We start from the raw sequence: 21,116 nt of genomic DNA, 5'->3' as shown, positions 1-21,116 counted from the left end.
GAGAGAGGGAGACACAGAATCGGAAACAGGCTCCAGGCTCCGAGCCATCAGCCCAGAGCCTGACGCGGGGCTCGAACTCACGGACCGCGAGATCGTGACCTGGCTGAAGTCGGACGCTTAACCGACTGCGCCACCCAGGCGCCCCGAGTCTTGCGGCTTTAAGTGCCATCTGTAAGCTGACCGTGTCTCTCCTCCGAGCCTCGCACGTTAGTCCCCCTGCCTGTTTGCTCGGGTGTTTAGCGGGCGTCCAGAGCGGAACCTGTGCACCACTGAACTTCCCCAAACCCGCTGCTCCCAGAGTCTTGTCTGTGTCCATCGAAGGCGGTGTCCATCCTTCCTTCTGTGCGGATCTGAAGCCCAGAGTCATCCTGAGAGTGTTCTCGCCGTCCCACGGGAAAACCTCCCAACTCCGCCTTCAGAGTGCGTGCAGGCTCTGACCCCTTTGCGCCCCTCGCTCCGCCACTGTCCTGATGGAAGCCGCCGTATCTCACCGGTGTTGGTGGTCTCCCCCACCCCCGCCCCTACCCCAGTCCTCAGTGTGTGCTCCACAGAGCAGTCGGGAGGTCTTTGGCTCAGATCCCTCCAGGGGCTGTCCTCTCCCTCCGAGGAAAAGCCAAAGTTGTAGTCGCCCCTCACCCCCTCACGAGGCTCCGCACAGGTGCCACCGCTCCCATGACTTCTCCTACTTCACCTCTGACGTCGCCCGCCCGCACCCCGCCACCCTGGCCTCCTTGCTGTTCCTTCGCAGTCTTTTCAACTGGGAACATTGGAACATTTTCCGGGAAGGGCCTTTGTACTGGACGTCATCTGCATGGCTGGCTCGCGTAGTCACCTTTGCGGGAAGGCCTTGCCGTGACCATGCTATTTAAAACAGCTTCCCCTCACGCCCCATCCCTTCTTCCTGCTCTATTTTTATCTACAGCGCTCACCTCCATCCAACAGTGTGGTTTACATATTTATATTGTTTATTTTCTCTCTCTACCCCCACCAGAAGGGAACTTTGATTTGTTTTGGTCCCTGAGGTGTCGCCACTCACCTAGAATGTTGCCTGTCACGTAGTAAGCTTAAGCTTTCAGTACAAATCAAATGAATGAATTTTGGCCTGTTGGGAAGATACGGAGTATAAAGTGCTCAACAGACACACACACACACACACACACACACACACACACACACACACACGTCCCGCCTTGTAAAGAATACTGACTGCTGGGGTGCCTGGGTGGCTCAGTCGGTTAGGCGTCCGACTTTGGCTCAGGTCACTATCTGACAGTTTGTGAGTTCCAGCCCTGCGTCGGGCTCTGTGCTGACAGCTCAGAGCCTGGAGCCTGTTTCGGATTCTGTGTCTTCCTCTCTCTCTGCCCCTCCCCTGCTCATGCTGTGTCTGTCTGTCTCTCTCTCAAAAAAAAAAAAAACAAAACAAAACACACATTAAAAATTAAAAAAAAAAGAATACCGACTGCTGTCACAATAGGTACCTCCTGTGCTTTTTTAACATGATTTACGACTGGGTTTTTTGGTGGCCAAGGCAAAAAGGGAAATATCTATCGTACTACATAATTCTCGTCTGAAGAAAGCATACTTGCTCTTCGGGGGAAGTGTGTGTCTTTCCCTGTTGCACGTTCCGAAAGCAGTCTGTTGCTCAGCACTGGCGTGGAGAGAGCGAGAGCGCCGGCCTGAGAGGTCTTTCAGGGTGGCGCAGGAGACCCCGACGACTTTGCTCTCCGCCACTCTCCGCCTCCACCCTGGTCGAAGCTCCCCCTCCTCCTGCACCTAGATCTTTAGGTAGCTTCCTCCTTCCTCTGTTGAGGCGGCTGAGCTAAGGGCGGCTGAGCTAAGGGCAGCGATGATGGTCCGCAGACAGGGCTTTTGACCTGCTAAGTGACAGGTGTCTGGCCTTTTCTCTAGACCACAAAGCCCGGCAAGGTTTTAGAAGCACTGCTACCGGAAACCCAAACGAATAAAATGGTTATTCATTTAAAACTCAGCACCTTCCCTCTAGTCTTACTCTCTCAGGCGGTGCCAGTTTAGAAGACTTAACAGCCAACAGACTTTGTTTACGGGGAGTTTATTTTTCAAGCCGCAAGTCAGTGTTTGCGTGTGTCTCATGTAAGGAAAGAAAGAATCCTCCGTTGAGCACCAGGAACCTTCACATTTTTCATAGTTAAAAAAGGCAAGATGCTAGCATATTTAGGCTCTATTAGATTTGCTAATATATCCGGAGTATTAATATATCCGTTTTATCTCTGAGGTCTGCTTTTAAAACAATCTTGTGAGTTAATCTTTTTTTTTTCTTTTCAGTCAGAGCTCCTATTCTGTAAACTATGCCGTCATTACCTTATTTTTATTTTTTCAGGTACCTTTTTTAATCTGTAAAGTAATTTATTAGCGAGCTAATCTCGATCTTGTGAAAACTTAGGTCCCTGTTCCGATGAGATCTTTGTTCTGGATTAGTCCGTAGTATGCGTGCTGTGATTTAAAACCAGTGAAGACAAGGAAATGTTCCAAACAAGACCCTAATTTCCTTTTGTATCTCTTTTCTACGTGAAAGTTTATATGCCTGTGGGAAAGTTAGTCTGGATCCCAGCATGCTTTATTATGAAGCTTGAAGTGTGCCATTTATAGTAGAAACTTGATTGTTCCAGAAAAATTTTGTAAACATCCCGATAGGTTAGAAGTTTGAATTATGTAACAGATTTGACTTTTTGCCCACTGTTAATATGCGTCACCATGGAGACCGTTTTTCTGCAGTTCTTAAAAGGCCTGAGTCACTTGAGGACACGCGTTCTCTGCTGCATTATAGATGAGGGCTTCCAGCTTCCTGGAGCCAGAGACGCCCTTAATTGTGTTTGACTGACTCCCGGGCCTGGCTGCCCAGGGCACATTAACGGGGGCCACAGACCGAGTCCAAACTTGCAAAATGTTTGAACACGCTGACCATTTGAAATCTTTTACATACTGTATTCTGAATTGTAGGTCACTTCAAGGTGTTGCTCGAGAGAAGTTTTTGTTCAGACAGCTTGGCTTTTTAAAAGCACGGTCCTGATTTCTCTGGATGAAAAGTTGCTGCGCTTAGTAAAAAAAAAAAAAAAAAAGTAAAATAAAAGCACAGGGCTGTTTTGAGAAAGAGGAGAAGTATTTACAGTTGAAAACACTAAATTGCCACGTCTCGATTAAGAGCCAGTTATCTTTCAGCCAGTGTGAAAGGTTACTCAGAGGGCATGAGCTTCATTTTAGCTTTACAGAAACCCAGCTTTACCCCAACCCTTGCTTCTGTGAATTTATGAGCTATCGTCAAGAGTTTGGTATTTTTGTAACCTATGACCTATACCTTTTTTTTTTTTTAAAGAACTATTTACTTTGAAAGAATTTCAGACTTATGGAAGAGTTACAGAAACGGTACAAATAACTTGGTTATACCTCAAGTCACCAATTTTCAAATTGGTTTTCAAATTCAAGACATTCAGTATTCATATACTGCTTTTTAAGTGATCTACAGTCCATACTCCCGGTGAAGCAGTCACCATAAGTGATTGATTTCACAGAAGAACAAAATTTTAAAACTCTGTTCCCGCCAAGATCTTTTCTGCTTCCTAGACCTTTTTCAGTGAGCCTTTCATTCCTCCTCGCTGGGTTGTTTTTTGGTTTAACACAGCTTTATGAAGATGTAATTCATATACCATACAATTTACCTGTTTAAAGAATACCATTCAACTGTGTTTAGGATGTGCAGTCAACACCCCTAATTTGATTTTAGAACGTTTTCATCCCTATGAAAAGGAAACCCCTCACCCATTTGTAGTCACTCCCCATCGCCTGCCCCCAGCCTAGGCAACCAATCACCGTCTACTTTCTATCTCCAGATTTGCGTCCTCTGGACATTTCACATAAGTGAAATCATACAACACACGGCCTTTGGTGTCTGGCTTCTTGCATGTAACCTAATGTTTCTCGAAGGTTCAGCCTTGGTGTCGTGTAACAGTACTTCCTTCCTTTTTTATTGCCGAGTAATATTACGTTGTGTAACTAGGTCTCATTTTAAATGCATTGCTCTGACATTCCCCAGATGCCATGAAAGAAAAAAAAAAGAAAGAAATGTCCATTGTACTTCTAGCGAGATGTGCTGTCTGGTTGTCCAGTGTGTCAGAGGCCCTTCATGTGATACTCAGGGGTGGCCAGAGGGTTTAGACTGGGCTGCACACAAACCAGAGTATGTCATGGGATCACTTAAAAGGGCCTGGGTTGATAACTGCCAGTAAGGAAAACATTCTATGATTAGAAAATAAGACTATTGTCTCCCTGATATTTTGAAGTAATTTAAGTATTTCGGTGGAACCGAGGTCTAGTTTATTACTTATTTAAAATAATAGCTTTATTGGGGCACCTGGGTGGCTCAGTCGGTTAAGCGTCCGACTTCGGCTCAGGTCACGATCTCACAGTTCGTGAGTTCGAGCCCCGCGTCGGGCTCTGTGCTGACAGCTGGGAGCCTGGAGCCTGTTTCAGATTATGTGTCTTCTTCTCTCTCTTTTTGTCCCCTGCTCACGCTCTCACGCTCTCACGCTCTCACGCTCTCTCTCTCTCTCTCTCTCTCTCAAAAATAAATAAAGATTAAAATAATGGCTTTATCGAGTTATTATTCACATACCATAACATTTATCCTCTTAAAGTGTACAAGTGGTTTTAGTGTAGTCACAGAGTTCTGTAACCACCACCACTATCTAATTCTAGAACTTTTCCATCACTCCAGAAGGAAACATGTACCCATTAATAGTCCTTCCCATCGCCCCACACCCCTCCCCTGGCGACCACTGATCTGCTTCATCTCTCTGGGTAGGAATGTTACCCTTCTTGATGATGTTATAAATGGAATTGTTTTTTTATTTCCGTATTCAGATTGTTCATTGCCGCTGTGTTTGAATACAGTTGCTTCATATGTTGATCTGGTGTCCTGTAACCTTGCTGAACTTACCATAGTAATTTTTTTAGTGTATTCCTTAGTATTTTTTTTAACTTAATTATTTTGAGACAAGAGCACACCCACGCAAGAGCAGGGGAGGGACAGAGAAGGAGGGAGAGAGAGGGAGGGAGAGGATCCCAAGCAGGCTCAGTGTCGGCACAGAGCCCGGCGTGGGGCTCCCATCTCACCAACTGTGAGGTCGCGACCTGAGCCAAAAACCAAGAATTGGACTCTTAACCAACGGAGCCACCCGGCCGCCCCTTAGTATTTCCATGTAATAAGATTATGTAGTCTGTATGAATAAAGATAGCTTTGCTTTTTCCTTTCCAGTCTAGATATTTTATTTCTTTTTTCTTACCTAACTGCTGATCTGCTACTTTTGAGGGCAGCTCTTACAGGTACAAATATTCTTTCATTTTTAAGCAATTGAAATATTTTATAAACATCTAAAAATTTGAAGACGAGAAGCGAAGATTTCTATTTTTAAGTTTGTACATTCAAGGACTCTAGACCGTGAAAAATTACATTGACCTGAAAAAGGAAAGAAGGCTACGAATGGATAAAACTTGAACATTTTCCAGCGTGCCAGGGACCAAAACATCAATTTAACCTCTTTACCAAAAATTTCAGCTTTGTTTTTAGACACTTTCTCTATGGGAAAAGTGGAAGGTAGCAGAAATAGAATTGGCAGGATTCACTTTACCAATAGCTTTTCCATGAAGTGGGAAGACACCTTTTTATTTTACTCTCAATGTCATAATGAAGGTAAAGCATTATATAAACTGTTGACGACAATTCTAGATAAACTCAGAATGCTGTCGGATCAGAGGCCCTAATTACCGAGTGCAGAAAAATCTGCAGTAAGAAAAGGAGATTAAATTAGAGAAGACCTCAATGTAACTGTAAATTTCTCTTGGACACCATGAAAATCGAGCCATTAAAAAGAATACATTTAACCAAATTTATTCTTCAATTTGAATCCTATGTTGGAGTGGGAAAATGCCTCTAAAGAATGTTCTACACAGTCCTTCCTTAGTCGCTTGCAGTCAGAACACGGGGCACCTGGGCGGCTCCGTTTAAGCGTCTGACTCTTGCTCTCAGCTCAGGGTTGTAAGTTCAAGCCCCGCATTGGGCCCTGCGCTGGGCATGAAGCCTACTTAAGAGAAAAAGAAGAAAACACATTGGCGCTTTTTTTTTTTTTAAGTGTGTTGGCAAGGGTGTGGGAAAATTGGAACCCCTGTGCTTGTTGGTAGGGATGGAACATGGTGCAGCCGCTGTGGTAGATAGATTCTCAAAAAATCAAACCTCGAAATTACCACGCGAGCCGGCAATTCCGCTTCTGGGCATGTTCCCCTAAGCGTTTAAACCAGGGACCTGAACGGATACTTGGACACTCACGTTCGTAGCCGCATTGGTTCACCGTAGCCGGAGGTGGAGGCAGTTGACAGATAAATGGGTAAACCGCACGTGGTAGGCACACAATGGAGTATCACTCAGCCTTCAAAAGGGACATTCTGACACCTGCTGCGACGTAGGTGAACCTCAGTGACGCTGCCGAGTGACATAAGCCAGCCGCAAAAGGACAGATACTGTACAATTCCACTCCTATGAGGTCCCTGAAGTAGTCTAATTCAGAGAGACAGAAAGCAGGACGGTGGTTGCCAAGGGCTGGCAGAGGAGAATGGGGAGTTATGGGGTGGTTTTTCTTTTTTAATGTTTATTCATTTTTTTGAGAGACCACAAGTAGGGGAGGGGCAGAGAGAAAGAGAGAGAGAGGCAGATAGAATCCGAAGCAGGGGGCGCCTGGGTGGCTCAGTCGGTTAAGCGTCTGTCTTCCGCTCGGGTCATGATCTCGCGGTCCGTGAGTTCGAGCCCCGCGTCGGGCTCTGGGCTGATGGCTCAGAGCCTGGAGCCTGCTTCCGGTTCTGTGTCTCCCTCTCTCTCTGCCCCTCCCCTGTTCATGCTCTGTCTCTCTCTGTCTCAAAAATAAATAAACGTTAAAAAAAAAAAATTAAAAAAAAAAAAAAAAAAAGAATCCGAAGCAGGCCCCAGGCCGTTAAATCATGACCTGAGTTGAAGGCTGAGCCAGCCAGGCGCCCCAGGGAGTTCGTGTTTAACCCGGTGTGGATTCCTGTTTGTAGGAGATGAGAAAGGTTTGGAGATGGATGGTGACGGTCGCACAACCTTGTGGAGATACGTAATGCCCCTGAACGGTACACTTAAAAAATGGCTAAAATGGTAAATTTTTATGTTGTGTATATGTCACCGTGAATTTAAAAAATTAAGAAGCAAAAGGGATATTCTCTTTGACCCTGAGATACTATGCTTTGGCTTTAAATAACATTCATCCAGGGACGCCTGGGTGGCTCAGTCGGTTGGGCGTCTGACTTCAGCTCAGGTCATGATCTCACGGTTCATGGGTTCAAGCCCTGCATCGGGCTCTGTGCTGACAGCTGGGAGCCTGGAGCCTGCTTCGGATACTGTGTCTCCCTCTCTCTCTCTGCCCCTCCCCTACTTAATTCTGTCTCTCTCTGTTTCTCAAAAATAAATAAATGTTCAAGAAGAAAAATTAAGTAACGTTCATCCAGCCTATGAAAATCATTAGGTTTTTCCATTCTGTAGATCCCTGGTTGGGGCTCTTCTACAATAAGTCAATATCTGGAAGATAGGATTATTAGAAATCAGGAAAAAATCCCAAAGAAATATCATCCAGAGGGATCTCTGAACCCGTTTCTCAGTGAATTTTGCTACAATGAGGGCATCATTCCCTGTATGAGATGCTCTGCCAGATGCTTGTCCTACCTTACTAGGAGTGCAGTGTGGAGTACAGACCCTGAATATCTTGGTCCCGTGTGAGCCCGGGAAAAGGCTCCTTGAAAACACGTCAGACTGATGCTTTTGAAACCTGCTTTTTCACTGTAATATGAAAGCAGTATTCTTCAGATTTCGGATGCTGTATTGTACTATAATCCGATAAGAGTCTGGGGTCTTGTAAACATTCTGTTCTTTCTTCAAGGAGCTGTGCGGGCTGACGCCTCATTGTTTTGCCTAGGCTCTGCCTCAGGATTTTAAAGATCTTCTCTTATCATTTAGGTCGATCTTGGAGAAGGAGGGACCAAAGTCACTTTTTAGAGGCTTGGGTCCAAATTTGGTCGGAGTGGCACCATCAAGGTAAGCTTTAAACTTTTCAGCTGGCTCGCTGCCTGTAGTATATAATACTGACTCCTTTCTTACTGAAGCGCATTGCTTCTAGATGGCCAGTGTCTTTTTCAGTATGGGATTTGCCTATAAACATCTGACACGTGGAATAGTGCTAAGTGCTGGTGTGTCTTTTAGTGTGGGTATGTGTGCGTGTGTCGTGTGTGCGTGTCTGTGTGTGTGTGAAAGAATCTAGTTCTTTTATTCTTAAATGAAAATTCATCTGCTCACGTCACCTGGGATCTCCTCTAGACAAGTGTTTGCGACATCAAGTATGGTGCGTGGCCAGCACTGTGGGCGTCTCCTGGAGCCGGTTAGAACTGCACACGCTCGGACTGTACCCCAGACCTGTATCATAATCTGCATCCTAACAAGATCCCCTGGTGATTCATATGCGCTTGGAACCGCTGATCTGAAGCAATTCTCAAGGCTTCTAGGCTTTACTTGATTTAAAACACCCTCCTTTCTAGCACAAGGCTTAATGCCCTGTAAAGTCTGTTTGACAAGACTGAATAATAGGTGAGTGTGTGTATAGCATATCTGTGAAAAGTAGATGAGAAACTGCTTCTAGAAAAGGCCTGGAGGCCCGGCGGGGAGCTGGGTGACGAGTGAGGTACTTCTGTTATTTCATATAATACTCCGGTCGACTTTAAAGGGAATTATTTTTTAGAACAAAAACGAAAATGTCTTGTACAAGGTAAAGACTAAAAGCTTCCTAGAATTCTTGCAGATCAGTGCTCCCAACTTATACTCAGATCACCTGAGAATGTTGTAACAATTCAGATTCTTATTAAACCCTTTGTTCCTTTAGAATTTTATAGCATAGGTGTATAAGCTGTTTAAGAAATACAAGTACTAGTCTGTGAGATTATATGGGGTTTGCATTATTAATAGATGGTGGATACATATAGCAAATAAAGAAAATTGAGTTGTATCTCCTTGTGGATAGTTTGGTAACGCCTGTTAACCTGCTGTAGGTTCCTGGCTGCCACACCCGTTTAGAACAGTGGGGACCTATAAAAAGCAGACTAATGTTAAATAACAGATAAGTAGTCCGGATCCTAAGTTGAAAAATACACTCTATGATTGATGCACTGGCCGGCCAAATTAAAGAAGCATTTTTCCCTGGCATTGCTGGTGAAGAAGTGGGGAAGATACCAACCAGCGCCTACTCCCCAGCCCCAGTAAGAGCCGAGTCAGAAGAGGGAAAGCAGAGACCGGACCAGAGAGCCGTGGGGGAGGCCAGACTCCACCTATAGGGGTGGCGGTGGGGGTGGGGGGTGTGCGTGTCCGATGGCGGAAGCTCTGCACTGAAAACACTTATGCTGGTAGTTCCTACTGACCCTGAGTCCTCAAAAACCGGTCAAATTACATTTGACATACTCATTGTGGTGTAAGGCAGGACAAGCGTGCTGTATTTTAGAAGTAGTATTAGAGATTTTAGAAGGTTTGGTGTGTATTTTGATGCTTAAAGGATTGACATTTATCCACAATGAAGAATATAAACGGACCCTGTATATTACCCAAATCTCACCGGCCTCAGTTATTTTGGATACTTGACCATCACCGGGCACTTTCTGGAGGGACACGCAGGAGCTTTCTGCAGGTGCCTGCAGCAGCTTTTGGTTTGACAGATAAGGTCCAGCTTTTGGTTACACGTTAACCTTCTCTCTCCTAATTTCCTAACCTTTTCAGAGGTCGTGGAGGGACGCATATAGTGCCATGCCGATGTCTGTAGTGTTCTCTCTTTCTTCCACCAGGGCTGTGTACTTTGCGTGTTACTCCAAAGCCAAAGAGCAGTTCAATGGCATTTTCGTGCCTAACAGTAATACTGTGCATATTTTCTCAGCCGGCTCTGCAGGTAGGTCACCCCCAGTGAGTGGAGACAAGCTTCTCGCTTTCCGGAAGCACGTGTTGTGCCATGCAGCTTTGTCCAGGAATTCGAAATTCGCTCTCTTCCTCTTTTGCCTCAAACCATTTTTCTGGCGCTTCATGTTAGAACTAAGGAAGCATGAATGTTCGAGAATAGTTTGTAACTTGGTTCCATTTTCCCCGATAACTAAAACTTTTATTCTCCCTCAGAATTTACATGTGCCCATGCGTACTGCTGGTCAGTGTTCTGTTTCTTTTAAAGGAATATTGGGCGCCTGGGGGCTCAGTCGGTTAAGCATCCGACTTCGGCTCAGGTCATGATCTCTCGGTTTGTGCGTTCGAGCCCTGCGTTGGGTTCTGGGCTGACAGCTCAGAGCCTAGAGTCTGCTTCGGATTCTGTGTCTCCCTCTCTCTGCCCCTCCCCCCCCCACACACACTCTTTTTCTCTGTCTCTCTCTCTCTCAAAAATACAGAAACATGAAAAAAATTAAAAATAAATAAAAATAAAGGCATATTAATGCATTTTCATGTCTTTCTGTTTCATTAAATTATTTGAAAAATTCGAGGGCTTTTTTGTGACTCCCCACGGTGTCCAGCGTTACCCTGTGTACTATTGGCATTTCTGGCCTTAACAACTGGACACTGTGACGGGGGCTTGGGGCTTGTGGAGTGTTCTTTGAGTAAGGCTCCTACCAGATCAGATAGTATCTATTCTCTTGAGGGAGTCATTGCACTTACTCTAGAAAATTCGTAACAGGATTTATTCCCCCAGGAAATACTTGGAAAAGACCACGGACTTGCAGATTGCTGAGGGAAGGCTACTTGCAGATTGCTGAGGGAAGGCTACGTCTTTACGGATATTGTATGCGGTTTTCATTTTTTGTTTTTAAAGATCTTTTTTTTTTTTTTTTTTTTTTTTTTAAGTAATCTCTACCCCCAGCCTGGGGCTCGAACTCATGACCCCGAGATCGAGAGTCACACACTACACTGACCGAGCCAGCCAGGAGCCCCTGAGTGTCATTTGATGACTTGTGTAGATAGAAGGTATTTCGGAGAACCTAAATTGGCATTCTGTGAAAAATCTCTGCCTTCTGCCGGCCTGTGAGGTGTGCGTCCACCAGTCTTGTCTGCCTCTGTCGCTCCAGACGGAAGTTCTAGTAGCCCATCTGAGTAGTCACGGATAATAATTACTGGACCCCAAGCAGGAGGATAGTGAACGCAGAGCTGCTTCTCACAAGAGAAAGGGGACCCCACTGAACATGGAGGTCCGGGGCGGGGGGACACGCGGAGCGGGAGCCAGTGGGTCCTCACTTCCGAGGGCGGTAGCGAGCCCGGAGCTCCACCCTGTCATCGGTTTTGTAACTTTTGCCACATTAACTCAGAGGAACCTTTGGTAAGGAAAGCGGACCCAGGAGGAGTTTTCTAAACCACTGTCTGGGTTCCTAATGAACCCGCTTCGGACCGTGGAGAGGACGAGGAATTCAGAACTCGCTGTGTGTCAGGCTGACACCGCGACACTGTGCGTCTTGGTTGGTCTGGAACAGTCAGTAGTATTAAGATGAGGAAGACCGACTTTAAAAAAATGGTTCCTAAAAGCGTATCAGTCTTAAAACTTCAATTTCTTGAAGTGATGAGTTGGGTATTAAAATGTAGGTGTTTGAATTCAGGTAAGTGGAGATTTCGTGGCTTCTGTTTTACATTTGATATAAGGTGACCTTTTTGGGTTAGATCACCAGCTTCTTAAAACATACTTCTGGACCTGAAATTTATAAATTGAGGTTTAGAATAGTTTCCGTATTTACCGTAGAGATTAGATTTACCAAAATATCAACAGCACCACCTACAGGTTGGAGAGACTTGACAGGGCTCTAGAAAATTGAGAGATTTCTTTTAGGTCCAGCATAACAATGGATGTTACATTTTAGGGGACTGTAACTTCCATCTGCAGTATAGAACTGCTTCTTACTATTCCTTTTTTTTTTTTTTTTTTAAGTTTATTTATTTCGAGAGAGAGAGCGAGCACAGGGGAGGGGCAGAGAGAGCGAGAATCCCAAGCAGCCTCCACACTCAGCACGGGGGACGATGTGTGGCTCGAATGCACAAACCGTGAGATTATGACCTGAGCCAAAGCCCGATGCTCAACCGACTGAACCATCCCGGTGCCCGTATCTATTTTTAGTATTAAGCCATTTAACTCCTGACCTCAAAGTTTATCATATGAAATAGACAACTTTAATAAACACGGACTGTGTTCAATGATGCTATCTTCTGGATTTTATCTTCCAGCTTTTGTCACAAATACCTTAATGAATCCTATATGGATGGTTAAAACCCGGATGCAGCTGGAACGGAAGTAAGTTACCAATTGTTCCTTCCTTAATATTCTTGGGATCTTTTTCTTCCTCCCGATTCCAGTGGTGAAGTGATGGGTACGGAGTCCTTAGCCATCCCCATCCTGGTTTTTTTCCTGAACATAAGCCTATGTAGAAACCCCTTTTGTTTTGAGATGTGTGTTGCCAGGCACCGTGGGGAGGTGAAGGCCAACAGAAACAACACCCAACAGAGGTTAGCAGTTCACTCACCCGTGGCCCCTGAGGTGCTCCTGACTTCCTCTCGGATGGTTGGTGGGTCTCTAGGCCGACCCCACCCCCAGTTGGAGCCCTGAGGGATCTCCTCCAGATGGCCTCTCTCTCAAGTGGGCAGAGGGTAGGACAAGCGTAGGACAAGGGTAGGACAGCAAGTGCTGTCAGGCCTCCAGGGCGCTAATAAAAAATGTTTTAAGTTTATTTTTATTTATTTTGAGAGAGAGAGAAAGTGGGGGGAGGGAGCAGAGAGAGGGGGAGAGTGAGAATCCCAAGCAGGCTCCACGCTGCCAGCACAGAGCCGGACGTGAGATCATGACCTGAGCCTGAGTCAGATGCTTAACCGACGGAGCCACGCAGGCGCCCCTGTACTAGAATTCTAAGAACTCTTGTGTGACTGTGTCGTGGGGAAATGCGTGTGGGCTCTGGAAACTTTCAGCTAGTCTAGTCTAACTCTGAGCCACCTCTAAAGGGAGAACTAGAACATCCCCTGGAAGCGTAGCTAGGGGTCTGCCTTAGCTTTTCTAGTGACCACAAAAACCTCTGAATTGGTCTCAGATTCCATGTTGCCCCCGAGCCATTCTGTGCGAAAGAACCTTCTAGAATGTATCAGATCTCATTATTTTGGACAGATCACTTGCTCACTCCTTCCAGGAGTCTTGTTTTCTCTCACGGCCACATCCTAACTGCTGGGCTTAACATCCAAGGTCCTTTGCAGTTTTCTAAAACTGTCGTGTGCTCTTATGCGTCCGTCTCCCCGTGTGCTGTCCCTCGCCAGGACTCCCTCTCCCCCTCTGGTCCCTCAAGAACACCTGCTCGTCCTTGAGGCTTCTGAGCCGCATCCTCTCCTGGAAACCTTTGGTGATGACTCCGCACTTCAGGTGTGCCACACAGAGTCACTCCTGCTTAGTCGCACGTCCGTGTGCAAGTCAGCTCAGAGCCTTTATGTGCGCTCTTTTAAATCCGCCTGGGAACGCTCCACGTTGAGGACATTTTAAAGCTTTGTTTGGATGGGCTCTGCTAACACGTCCTGCAACAACGAGCGTGGATGCTTGCTGTGCACTGGTCACTGGGGAAACAGCAGGGAGTAAGACCTAGGCCCTGCCTTCCAGAAGCTCACAGCTTTACAGAAATAAAGAGCATTAGAGTCTAACGAGATAGGGACCGGAAATGGTAAGGACCCCAAAGGGTCCCTAGTGCACTCCAGGCAGGGTGGGCACAGGGAGGGCCTCCTCCAGCAGTGATGGCCCCTTACCTTCTGGAAAATAACTGGGGGTGGGCCGCACGGCAGGTGCATCGGGCAGAGAACGGAGTGTGGGGAATGTCTAGAGAAGCCTTGTTCTCAGGGAGCTCAAAGAAGGGAAACATCTGGAGTATGCTGCGCCTGCACGTGCTAAAGCAGGGGGAGGAGCCAAGGCTGCAGAAATGCGGGGGGGGGGGGGGGGGGGCACATTCTTAAAAACCCTGGGAGGGCTTGGAATTTGGCCTTGGGCTGTATTTTGAGGGCCATGGAGAGCCATTAGAGCCATGGTTCAGGGCAGGAGTGGGAAACGCTTTGTCCCCCAGGGGACGTTTGACAGTGTGTGGAGACCTTGTGACGATTCAGGTAGGGTGCTGCTGGCATCTACTGGGTAAAGGTCGGGGTACTGCTAAACTTCCCATGATGCATAGGACAGCTTCCACAACAGGTAATCATCTAGCTGAGAGTGTCAGTGCCCAGGCTGAGAAGCCCTGCATTAGAGGATTTTAAGCAGGGCAGTGGTGTGGTTGGCTCGGTGCTAGAAAGGTCGCTCCAGCTAGGATGTGGAAAGACACAGTGAAGAAGCGAGAGAGCCTGCTGTGACCGGTTGGAAGCGGTGGGCTTTAGCCCCAAGGGAGGGGTCTTTGATGGGGGCCAGTGGAAACAGGGTCAGGTCCCAGGATTCGGCTTGCATCGGGCAGTTTAGGATGCTTTCTATCATGAGCCAAGAGCAGCCAAGCCTAAGGCCTTTTATTAGTTATTGGGCAGCGTTTCCATGTTCATAATTTCATAAATTGAGAAATAATGGGATCTGGAGACTCAGGTTAAGAAAGCACTCCCTTACACTCACTGCCCAGTCAGAATGTTGGTGAGGTTTCCTTCAGCATTTTCTTAAAACCTGTTTGTACCATGATTGTAATTACACTCTGCATGTAATTTTGTCCTGCTCTCTGCTCACGCGGTTCCGCCTAGCTTCCTGCCTTTACAACTATTTCAATCTGGTGTGTGTATCATGGTTTACTTATCTATTTCTATTTTTAGATATTTGGATTGTTCTGATTATATTGCGGTTGTGTTTTCCTCTGTGATGAACATCTTCCTTTGTATAGCTCTTTGCAAAATTAGGTCAGAAGCTCTGGACATGTTTTTAGGACTCTTGGTACAGATGCACGTAGTGTTCTGTGGGCTTATCAGGTGTCCCATCTGGTGGGCTAGGGCTCAGCCAAACACAGAAGAAGGAAGACACATGTCACCTGCCGTGCGTATCATTTCTCTTTATGCTCAGCGCTCAGTTTTTGCGGCTCGGGACGGGAACCGGGCTCGTGAGTGTGCCTTTTAACGGCTTTCGCTGGTCTTGTGTCCACAGAGTGAGAGGCTCCAAGCAGATGAACACACTCCAGTGTGCTCGCTACGTTTACCAGACGGAAGGCGTTCGTGGCTTCTACAGGGGATTAACCGCCTCGTATGCCGGGATTTCAGAAACCATCATCTGTTTTGCTATTTATGAAAGTTTAAAGAAGTATCTGAAAGAAGCTCCATTAGCCTCTTCTACAAATGGGACTGAGAAAAATTCCACGAGTTTTTTTGGACTTATGGCAGCCGCTGCTATTTCTAAAGGATGTGCTTCCTGCATTGCTTATCCACACGGTGTGTTTTGCTTTTTCTTCCCAAACAGTAGAACAGCCGTGAGGTTCGTGGCGTTTGGTGGTATTATCTAGCGTATCCGCAGCTCACATTGAAGTGCACACACCTGCGGGTGCTAAGTAACAGGGGACGTGTGGGACTGGCTTCAGCTGTCTGTAGGTTACACGAGTGGCAGGAACTCAGCTCTACTCCGTTCCAGCTAATTGTGGCCAAAATGTACTGTGCAGAATGTGGGCCCTGTGTTGTAGAACTTGAGATGTTTTCAAAGAAGCCAAAAATCTGGATTTTATTTAACATTCCTCGATTTAAAAAAATGATACGAGTGCCAAACTAAACAAAACAAAACAACAAACCTCTCAGCTTCCACTTTGTGCTGAGTAAGGCTACTCTGCTAAGTCCATTTTTTAAGGAATTATAGACGTAATGTTCCATTGACCTACTTAAAAAAAATAGCTTAGTTTATTGTACCGCGAAAAACAGGTTTTGTTTTCAAAAGCCTGCTACACTGTCGGCTATGACAAATGTACCTGTCATTTCACAAGCAGGTAATTGAGTTCCCATCACATACTAGGGCACGAAGCAGCCCCACGGGGCTCACGGAGAAGAGGGCGGGACACCTCCCGTGGGGTAGGGAGACAGAAGCGTGTGCACTGAGGTCTGCGAGACAAGCAGGGACAGGTGTCATGCTGGGGGTGCCTGGGCGGGGGAGGGCCAGGTGTGCAAAGGTTTGAGAATGGAGGAGGCAGCTTTTAAGCTGGACAGAGTGGGGAAGGATTTTAGTAGGAGAGAAGGTTGGGGAGTACATGAAAAAAAAAAATCGTGTTAATGATACTGTCACACTTAATAAAAATTACACCTTCCGTGAAATTACAGTGTTGGTTTAATTGAGAGTAGAAAACCACAGACTGTCTTTAAATGAAGTCCCATTCAAACCAAGCTTTTTTTAATCCCTTAAAAATTACTTTGTACTTTTGTATTACATGCAATGTCCCTAATGGACCATTTCCCAGAGTCAGAAAAGGTTCTAAAAAGATTGTGACTTCTCATTGTTCCGAAGTGACCGTGCTGTCCAAACAGAGCCGAGATGGCAAATAGCCGGAGATGTACGTTGACAGTCCTGGGGCCGTGTGCTTTGAATTCTCTCATCGTATTGCCTGATAATGCGGTCCGTTCGTAGCATAAAGTATGTGTTTCTCTCTGCAGAAGTCATAAGGACACGGCTCCGGGAGGAAGGCACCAAGTACAAGTCTTTCATCCAGACCGCTCGGCTGGTCTTCCGGGAAGAAGGTTACCTTGCCTTTTACAGGGGACTCTTTGCCCAGCTCATCCGGCAGATACCGAATACTGCCATCGTGTTGTCTACCTATGAGTTAATTGTGTACCTGTTAGAAGACCGTACTCAGTAAGAGGCCAGAAAATTGTGCTCTAGAATAAAATTGAAAAACTCTAGAGAATTTTTTTTTCCGTTGATGTTTAAGAACGTTTGGGACGGAAACAGGAAAGGCCGTAAGATTTGTGGCTCGTATCACCTGTCGGACATTTCCTTTTGGATTCGTGTTTTCTGGAAGGTTTAAATTCATTAACGTTAATAGTTAATTATAACTTTGGTGTTTTGTTTTGTTTTTTTTTTTTTTTAACTTAAGAGGATTCAGGATTGAGCAGCAGCTAAATTAAATCATGCTATTTAATTTCAGTATAAATTTGGTTTGTGTCCTTTTTTTATGTTCACTGTGCTATAAACTATGGCTAAGGAATTTAGTGAAATGTAACCCTAGAAATGCAGAGAGAACCTGTAAAATCAGAATCCAACTTGTTTCGTAATCTGAAGCCACACTGCTGAACAGTAAGAGGTGTCACATTTTGGTGGCACTGGGTGGACCAGGACAGACTTCCCAGCCATTTTTCTTTTCTATACATTTCCAAGTCTCGTGCAGATTGATAATTTAAGCTTTCAGGCTACTGAGTCAAAAAAAAAATAAATTAATTAAAACTTTCTGCCACCAAATGTTTTAGACTGTGAACATGTTTCTAAAGCTGTCCTTTATCCCCAGTTTGAACCAAAGGCAAGAGTTTTAACGAACTGTGTACCAATTGCCTTACTCCTGGACCTATTTCCAGAAGTTAAGCCTGGTCAAGCCCAGGTACCTTGTTAAGTGTCGGCTGTGAATGTGGAATCTGGTGAGTAATAGACCTTTCCTGTCAGGTCTTTAACCCTGTTCTTGGTTCCCTAGAACTGGAGGGGAAGAACCTGACACAGGGTTGCGTGCCCACCCCTTGGAGAGTTCACTTTATTCTTAACAAGAGGTGTATTTAAATGTTTTTTTTTTTTTTTTTTAAATTAAACACCTAGAAATGACAAATTACCAGAATTTTAGCCACACTGAGTCACCACTCCCCCTTTCTCTTTTAACTTTATTTAGTTTTGAGAGAGAGAGTACACACAAGTAGGGGAGGGGCAGAGAGAGGAGCCAGAATCCCAGACAGGCTCCGCACCGCCAGCATGAGCCTGATGGGGCCCGAACCCACGAACTGTGAGCTCACGACCCGAGCCACGATCAAGAGTTGAACACTTAACTGAGGCATCACCCAGGCACCCCCACCACTTCCCGCTTCTAAAGGAAATTTAATAAGGGACAAAAAGCAATACAGAAGGCGGGTAAGACCAATGGTCTTTCAAGAGCTCTTTCCCTGGAACTTGCTTATTTGTTCACGAAGGTTGGTTTTCAGTCTGAATATCCAGAAAGATGCCGGACTCCAACGACTGACGCACAGTAGCTTCAGACCCGGTTGTAGATGCTCTGGTGGGGATGAAAGCAGGATGTTTTCAAATTGTGTTTAAACAAAAATTTTTTTTTAATTTTTTGTAATGTTTATTTACTTTTGAGAGAGAGAGACAGCGCAAGTGGGAGAGGGGCAGAACGAGAGAAGGAGACACAATGTATAGCAGGCTCCAGGCCCTGAGCTGTCAGCACAGAGCCCAATGCGGGGCTCAAACTCATGAACTGCAAGATCATGACCGGAGCCAAAGTCAGACGCTTAACCGACTGAGCCACCCAGGCGCCCCTAAAAAGAAGTTTTTTCTTCAACGTTTTCTTTTTTGAGAGAGACTAAGGCGTGATCAGGTGAGGGGCAGAGAGAGAGGGAGACACGAATCCAAAGCAGGCTCTAGGCTCTGAGCTGTCAGCACGGAACCCAGTGTGGGGCTCAAACCCGCGAACACGAGATCATGACCTGAGCTGAACTCGGACGCTCAACTGACCGAGCCACCCAGGCGTCCCTCAAATTGTGTTTATATTAGAGTTTAATTTTGTTCACCTTTAGTCATGAAGGTTATCGGTGTGCTTGAGCTCACTAGTAGAATTTACTTCAACTGTCGACAACCGTGTAAAAGTCAAAATAAATGACTTTAGTCAAGCATCAGTGCTTCTAAAATGCATGGCACTTGTTTCAGATTCTGTGTGTCTCCCTCTTTCTCTGACCCTCCCCTGTTCATGCTCTCTCTCTGTCTCAAAAATAAATGTTAAAAAAAATAAAAAATAAATAAATGTATAAAATGCATGGCAGTCAGGAGATTTCTATTCCAGGAGCTCAGTTTAACTGCTGGATAGTGGCGTTTAACAACATTTTCCTGTTTTATTATTCATATTAAAACCTGCATTTTTCCTCAAGATTTTATCTAATATGAAGTTTAAAAATTATGGGCGCCTGGGTGGCTCGGTTGGCTGAGCGTCCAACTTTAGGCCAGGTCATTTCTCGCTGTTCAGGAGTTCGAACCTCACCTCGGGCTCTCTCTCCTGTCAGCGCGGAACCCACTTCAGATCCTCTGCCCCTCCCCTGCTCGCTCCCTCTCTCTCTCAAAAATAAATATTAAATAAATACAAACTAGGTTGCTTGGGGTGTCTGGGTGGCTCAGTCGGTTAAGCATCCAACTTGATCTCAGCTCAGGTCTTGATCTCAGGGTCGTGAACTCAAGCCCCTCATTGGGCCCCGTGCTCAGTGTGGAGCCTCCTTAAAAAAAAAGGTTGCTTAATATTCACTAATTGGTCACAAGAATTGTTTGGAAATCATTTTCATTTCTGCGTTCTCGAATTAATAACTTGGATGCTGACCTAGGATCATTTAGTTCTCTGCTTGCTTCTCCTGCACCAGGACATTGACATGAGACAGGTGAGCCCCAGAAATAGGAAGAAAATAAGCAGGAAACTCTATAAAGGGGTTTGTTGTTTGAAATGGGAATTGTCACCGTTTGAGCTGTCAGGGAGAGATCCCACGATTTATTTCTCTCTTCTCCACAGGCTTAGTCCACGGGATGGCATTATTCTTGAGTTGTCCTAAGACTCGTAAAAGCCCCATTGTTCACCCATTGGGTGCCACACACCGTGTAAGGGGTTCCGTATTTTCTCATCTGAGTTCTTTCTGACACAACCTTGTGAGGCAGGCATTAACCACCCTCCACAGTTTACAAATAAGAGAGCCTCAAGTTTAATGACGTGCTCGAGGTCCGAGAGACGGTAAGTAGTAAAATGGCCAATAGTGGCTTCGTTGAACAGATGACCAGAAGGTAGAGGGGGCATCTGAGCCTGTGGAATGGTCAGACTGAAGCCAAGTTCCAGCAGACCATTCCGCTCACTTAAGGATCGCGAGCTCACGGGCATTACCACCGACGCAAGTGACACGATACTAGTAACACCCAGGGCGGAATCGTTGGGTGCGTTCTCTGTCAACGGAGAACTCTGAGCCCATCCTGTGAGTGGGGGACGTGATGCGGTCACTGACTCTGAACTTGGAAAGAAAACGGTACTTAGAGTGCCACCAGTTTTGAAGGAGGTTTCACGGCTGCCGTTCGTCCATTTGTGGTGAAGGCAGCAACGCGCCAAAGGAAAGGCCCCGGCTCTGACACCCGCTTGTTAGGGAAGGGCCAGTGCGGCCACCGCTCAGCTTCCAGGCCCTGCTCCCTGCCTCCTGCCTCCGCGGGTCCTAGTAAATGCATGACGAGGGTGCGGGACAGATTAACTGGCAACAGGAAACAAAGGAAGCATTTGCTGCTAAATAACCGGGACACCGACACTGTCCACCAGAGGAAGAACTCTGATGTTGACGTCAGAAAACACTGGAAAAGTGCACCGAGACGTATATTGTGTAATTAAACACAAATATCTACAACCAGCTAGAGGTTTCTTAGTTATGAAAGTAATTCAGCTCAAGCCAGTAACCTAGAAACTGGCACCAAGTGAATCTTCTCTAAATCCACCTGCCCGGGGTGACTTTGCCAGCTCAGTGTTAACAGTCTCCGATTCCCTACAAGCATACACATATTCTAGGGGGTTCTTAATTCAAACGTTGTTATTAGCGAAATCAATATGCGTGTCCCTTTTTCTTGAACACTATCCTCCCTCCAGGCCAACGACACCCATGGACATTACCTACCCGAGCAGGGCTATCCTGTGATTTGTTCGCCCTCGTCCCTATGGGTGCACGTTCATGTTTCCATAAGCTAATTTTTTGTCCAGCGGAGTGGCTTAAAGAGCGGCAACTTAGGGCAAAACAGCTCTGCAAGACGGCCGGGCTGGGCCACGCGTTGGGAAGGCCACACCGGCGGGAGAAACGACACGCAATCTGTGTC

General features: G+C 46.0%; 1 protein-coding gene and 1 long non-coding RNA gene across 3 annotated transcripts in view; both read left to right on the top strand.

The window, feature by feature from the left end:
* The window catches only part of SLC25A33 (solute carrier family 25 member 33), a 34,491-nt gene extending 17,003 nt beyond the window's left edge, over window positions 1–17,488 (top strand). Inside the window, exons 3-8 of one of the 2 annotated variants that reach the window (XM_019461312.2) lie at window positions 7,099–7,195; window positions 8,051–8,128; window positions 9,916–10,016; window positions 12,314–12,380; window positions 15,216–15,496; window positions 16,697–17,488. In XM_019461312.2, coding sequence (XP_019316857.1) covers window positions 7,119–7,195; window positions 8,051–8,128; window positions 9,916–10,016; window positions 12,314–12,380; window positions 15,216–15,496; window positions 16,697–16,899 — 807 coding nt within the window. In that variant the 5' untranslated portion in view covers window positions 7,099–7,118 and the 3' untranslated portion in view covers window positions 16,900–17,488. The remainder of the gene's footprint in view (window positions 1–7,098; window positions 7,196–8,050; window positions 8,129–9,915; window positions 10,017–12,313; window positions 12,381–15,215; window positions 15,497–16,696) is intronic. The other variant, XM_019461311.2, reaches the window with a different exon arrangement.
* On the top strand, window positions 4,577–5,918 carry LOC109274071 (uncharacterized). Its single transcript, XR_002083428.2, has 2 exons — window positions 4,577–5,355; window positions 5,460–5,918. It is a non-coding gene; the product is annotated as an uncharacterized LOC109274071 (long non-coding RNA).
* Window positions 17,489–21,116: the final 3,628 nt, after the last annotated feature.

The sequence above is a fragment of the Panthera pardus genome, unplaced genomic scaffold, assembly GCF_024362965.1.
Source record: "Panthera pardus isolate Hobbes unplaced genomic scaffold, ASM2436296v1 HiC_scaffold_11, whole genome shotgun sequence".
NCBI classification, from domain to species: Eukaryota; Metazoa; Chordata; class Mammalia; order Carnivora; family Felidae; genus Panthera; species Panthera pardus.
Note: the sequence above shows the minus strand (reverse complement) of the source record. Positions and strands in the feature narration are given on the sequence as shown.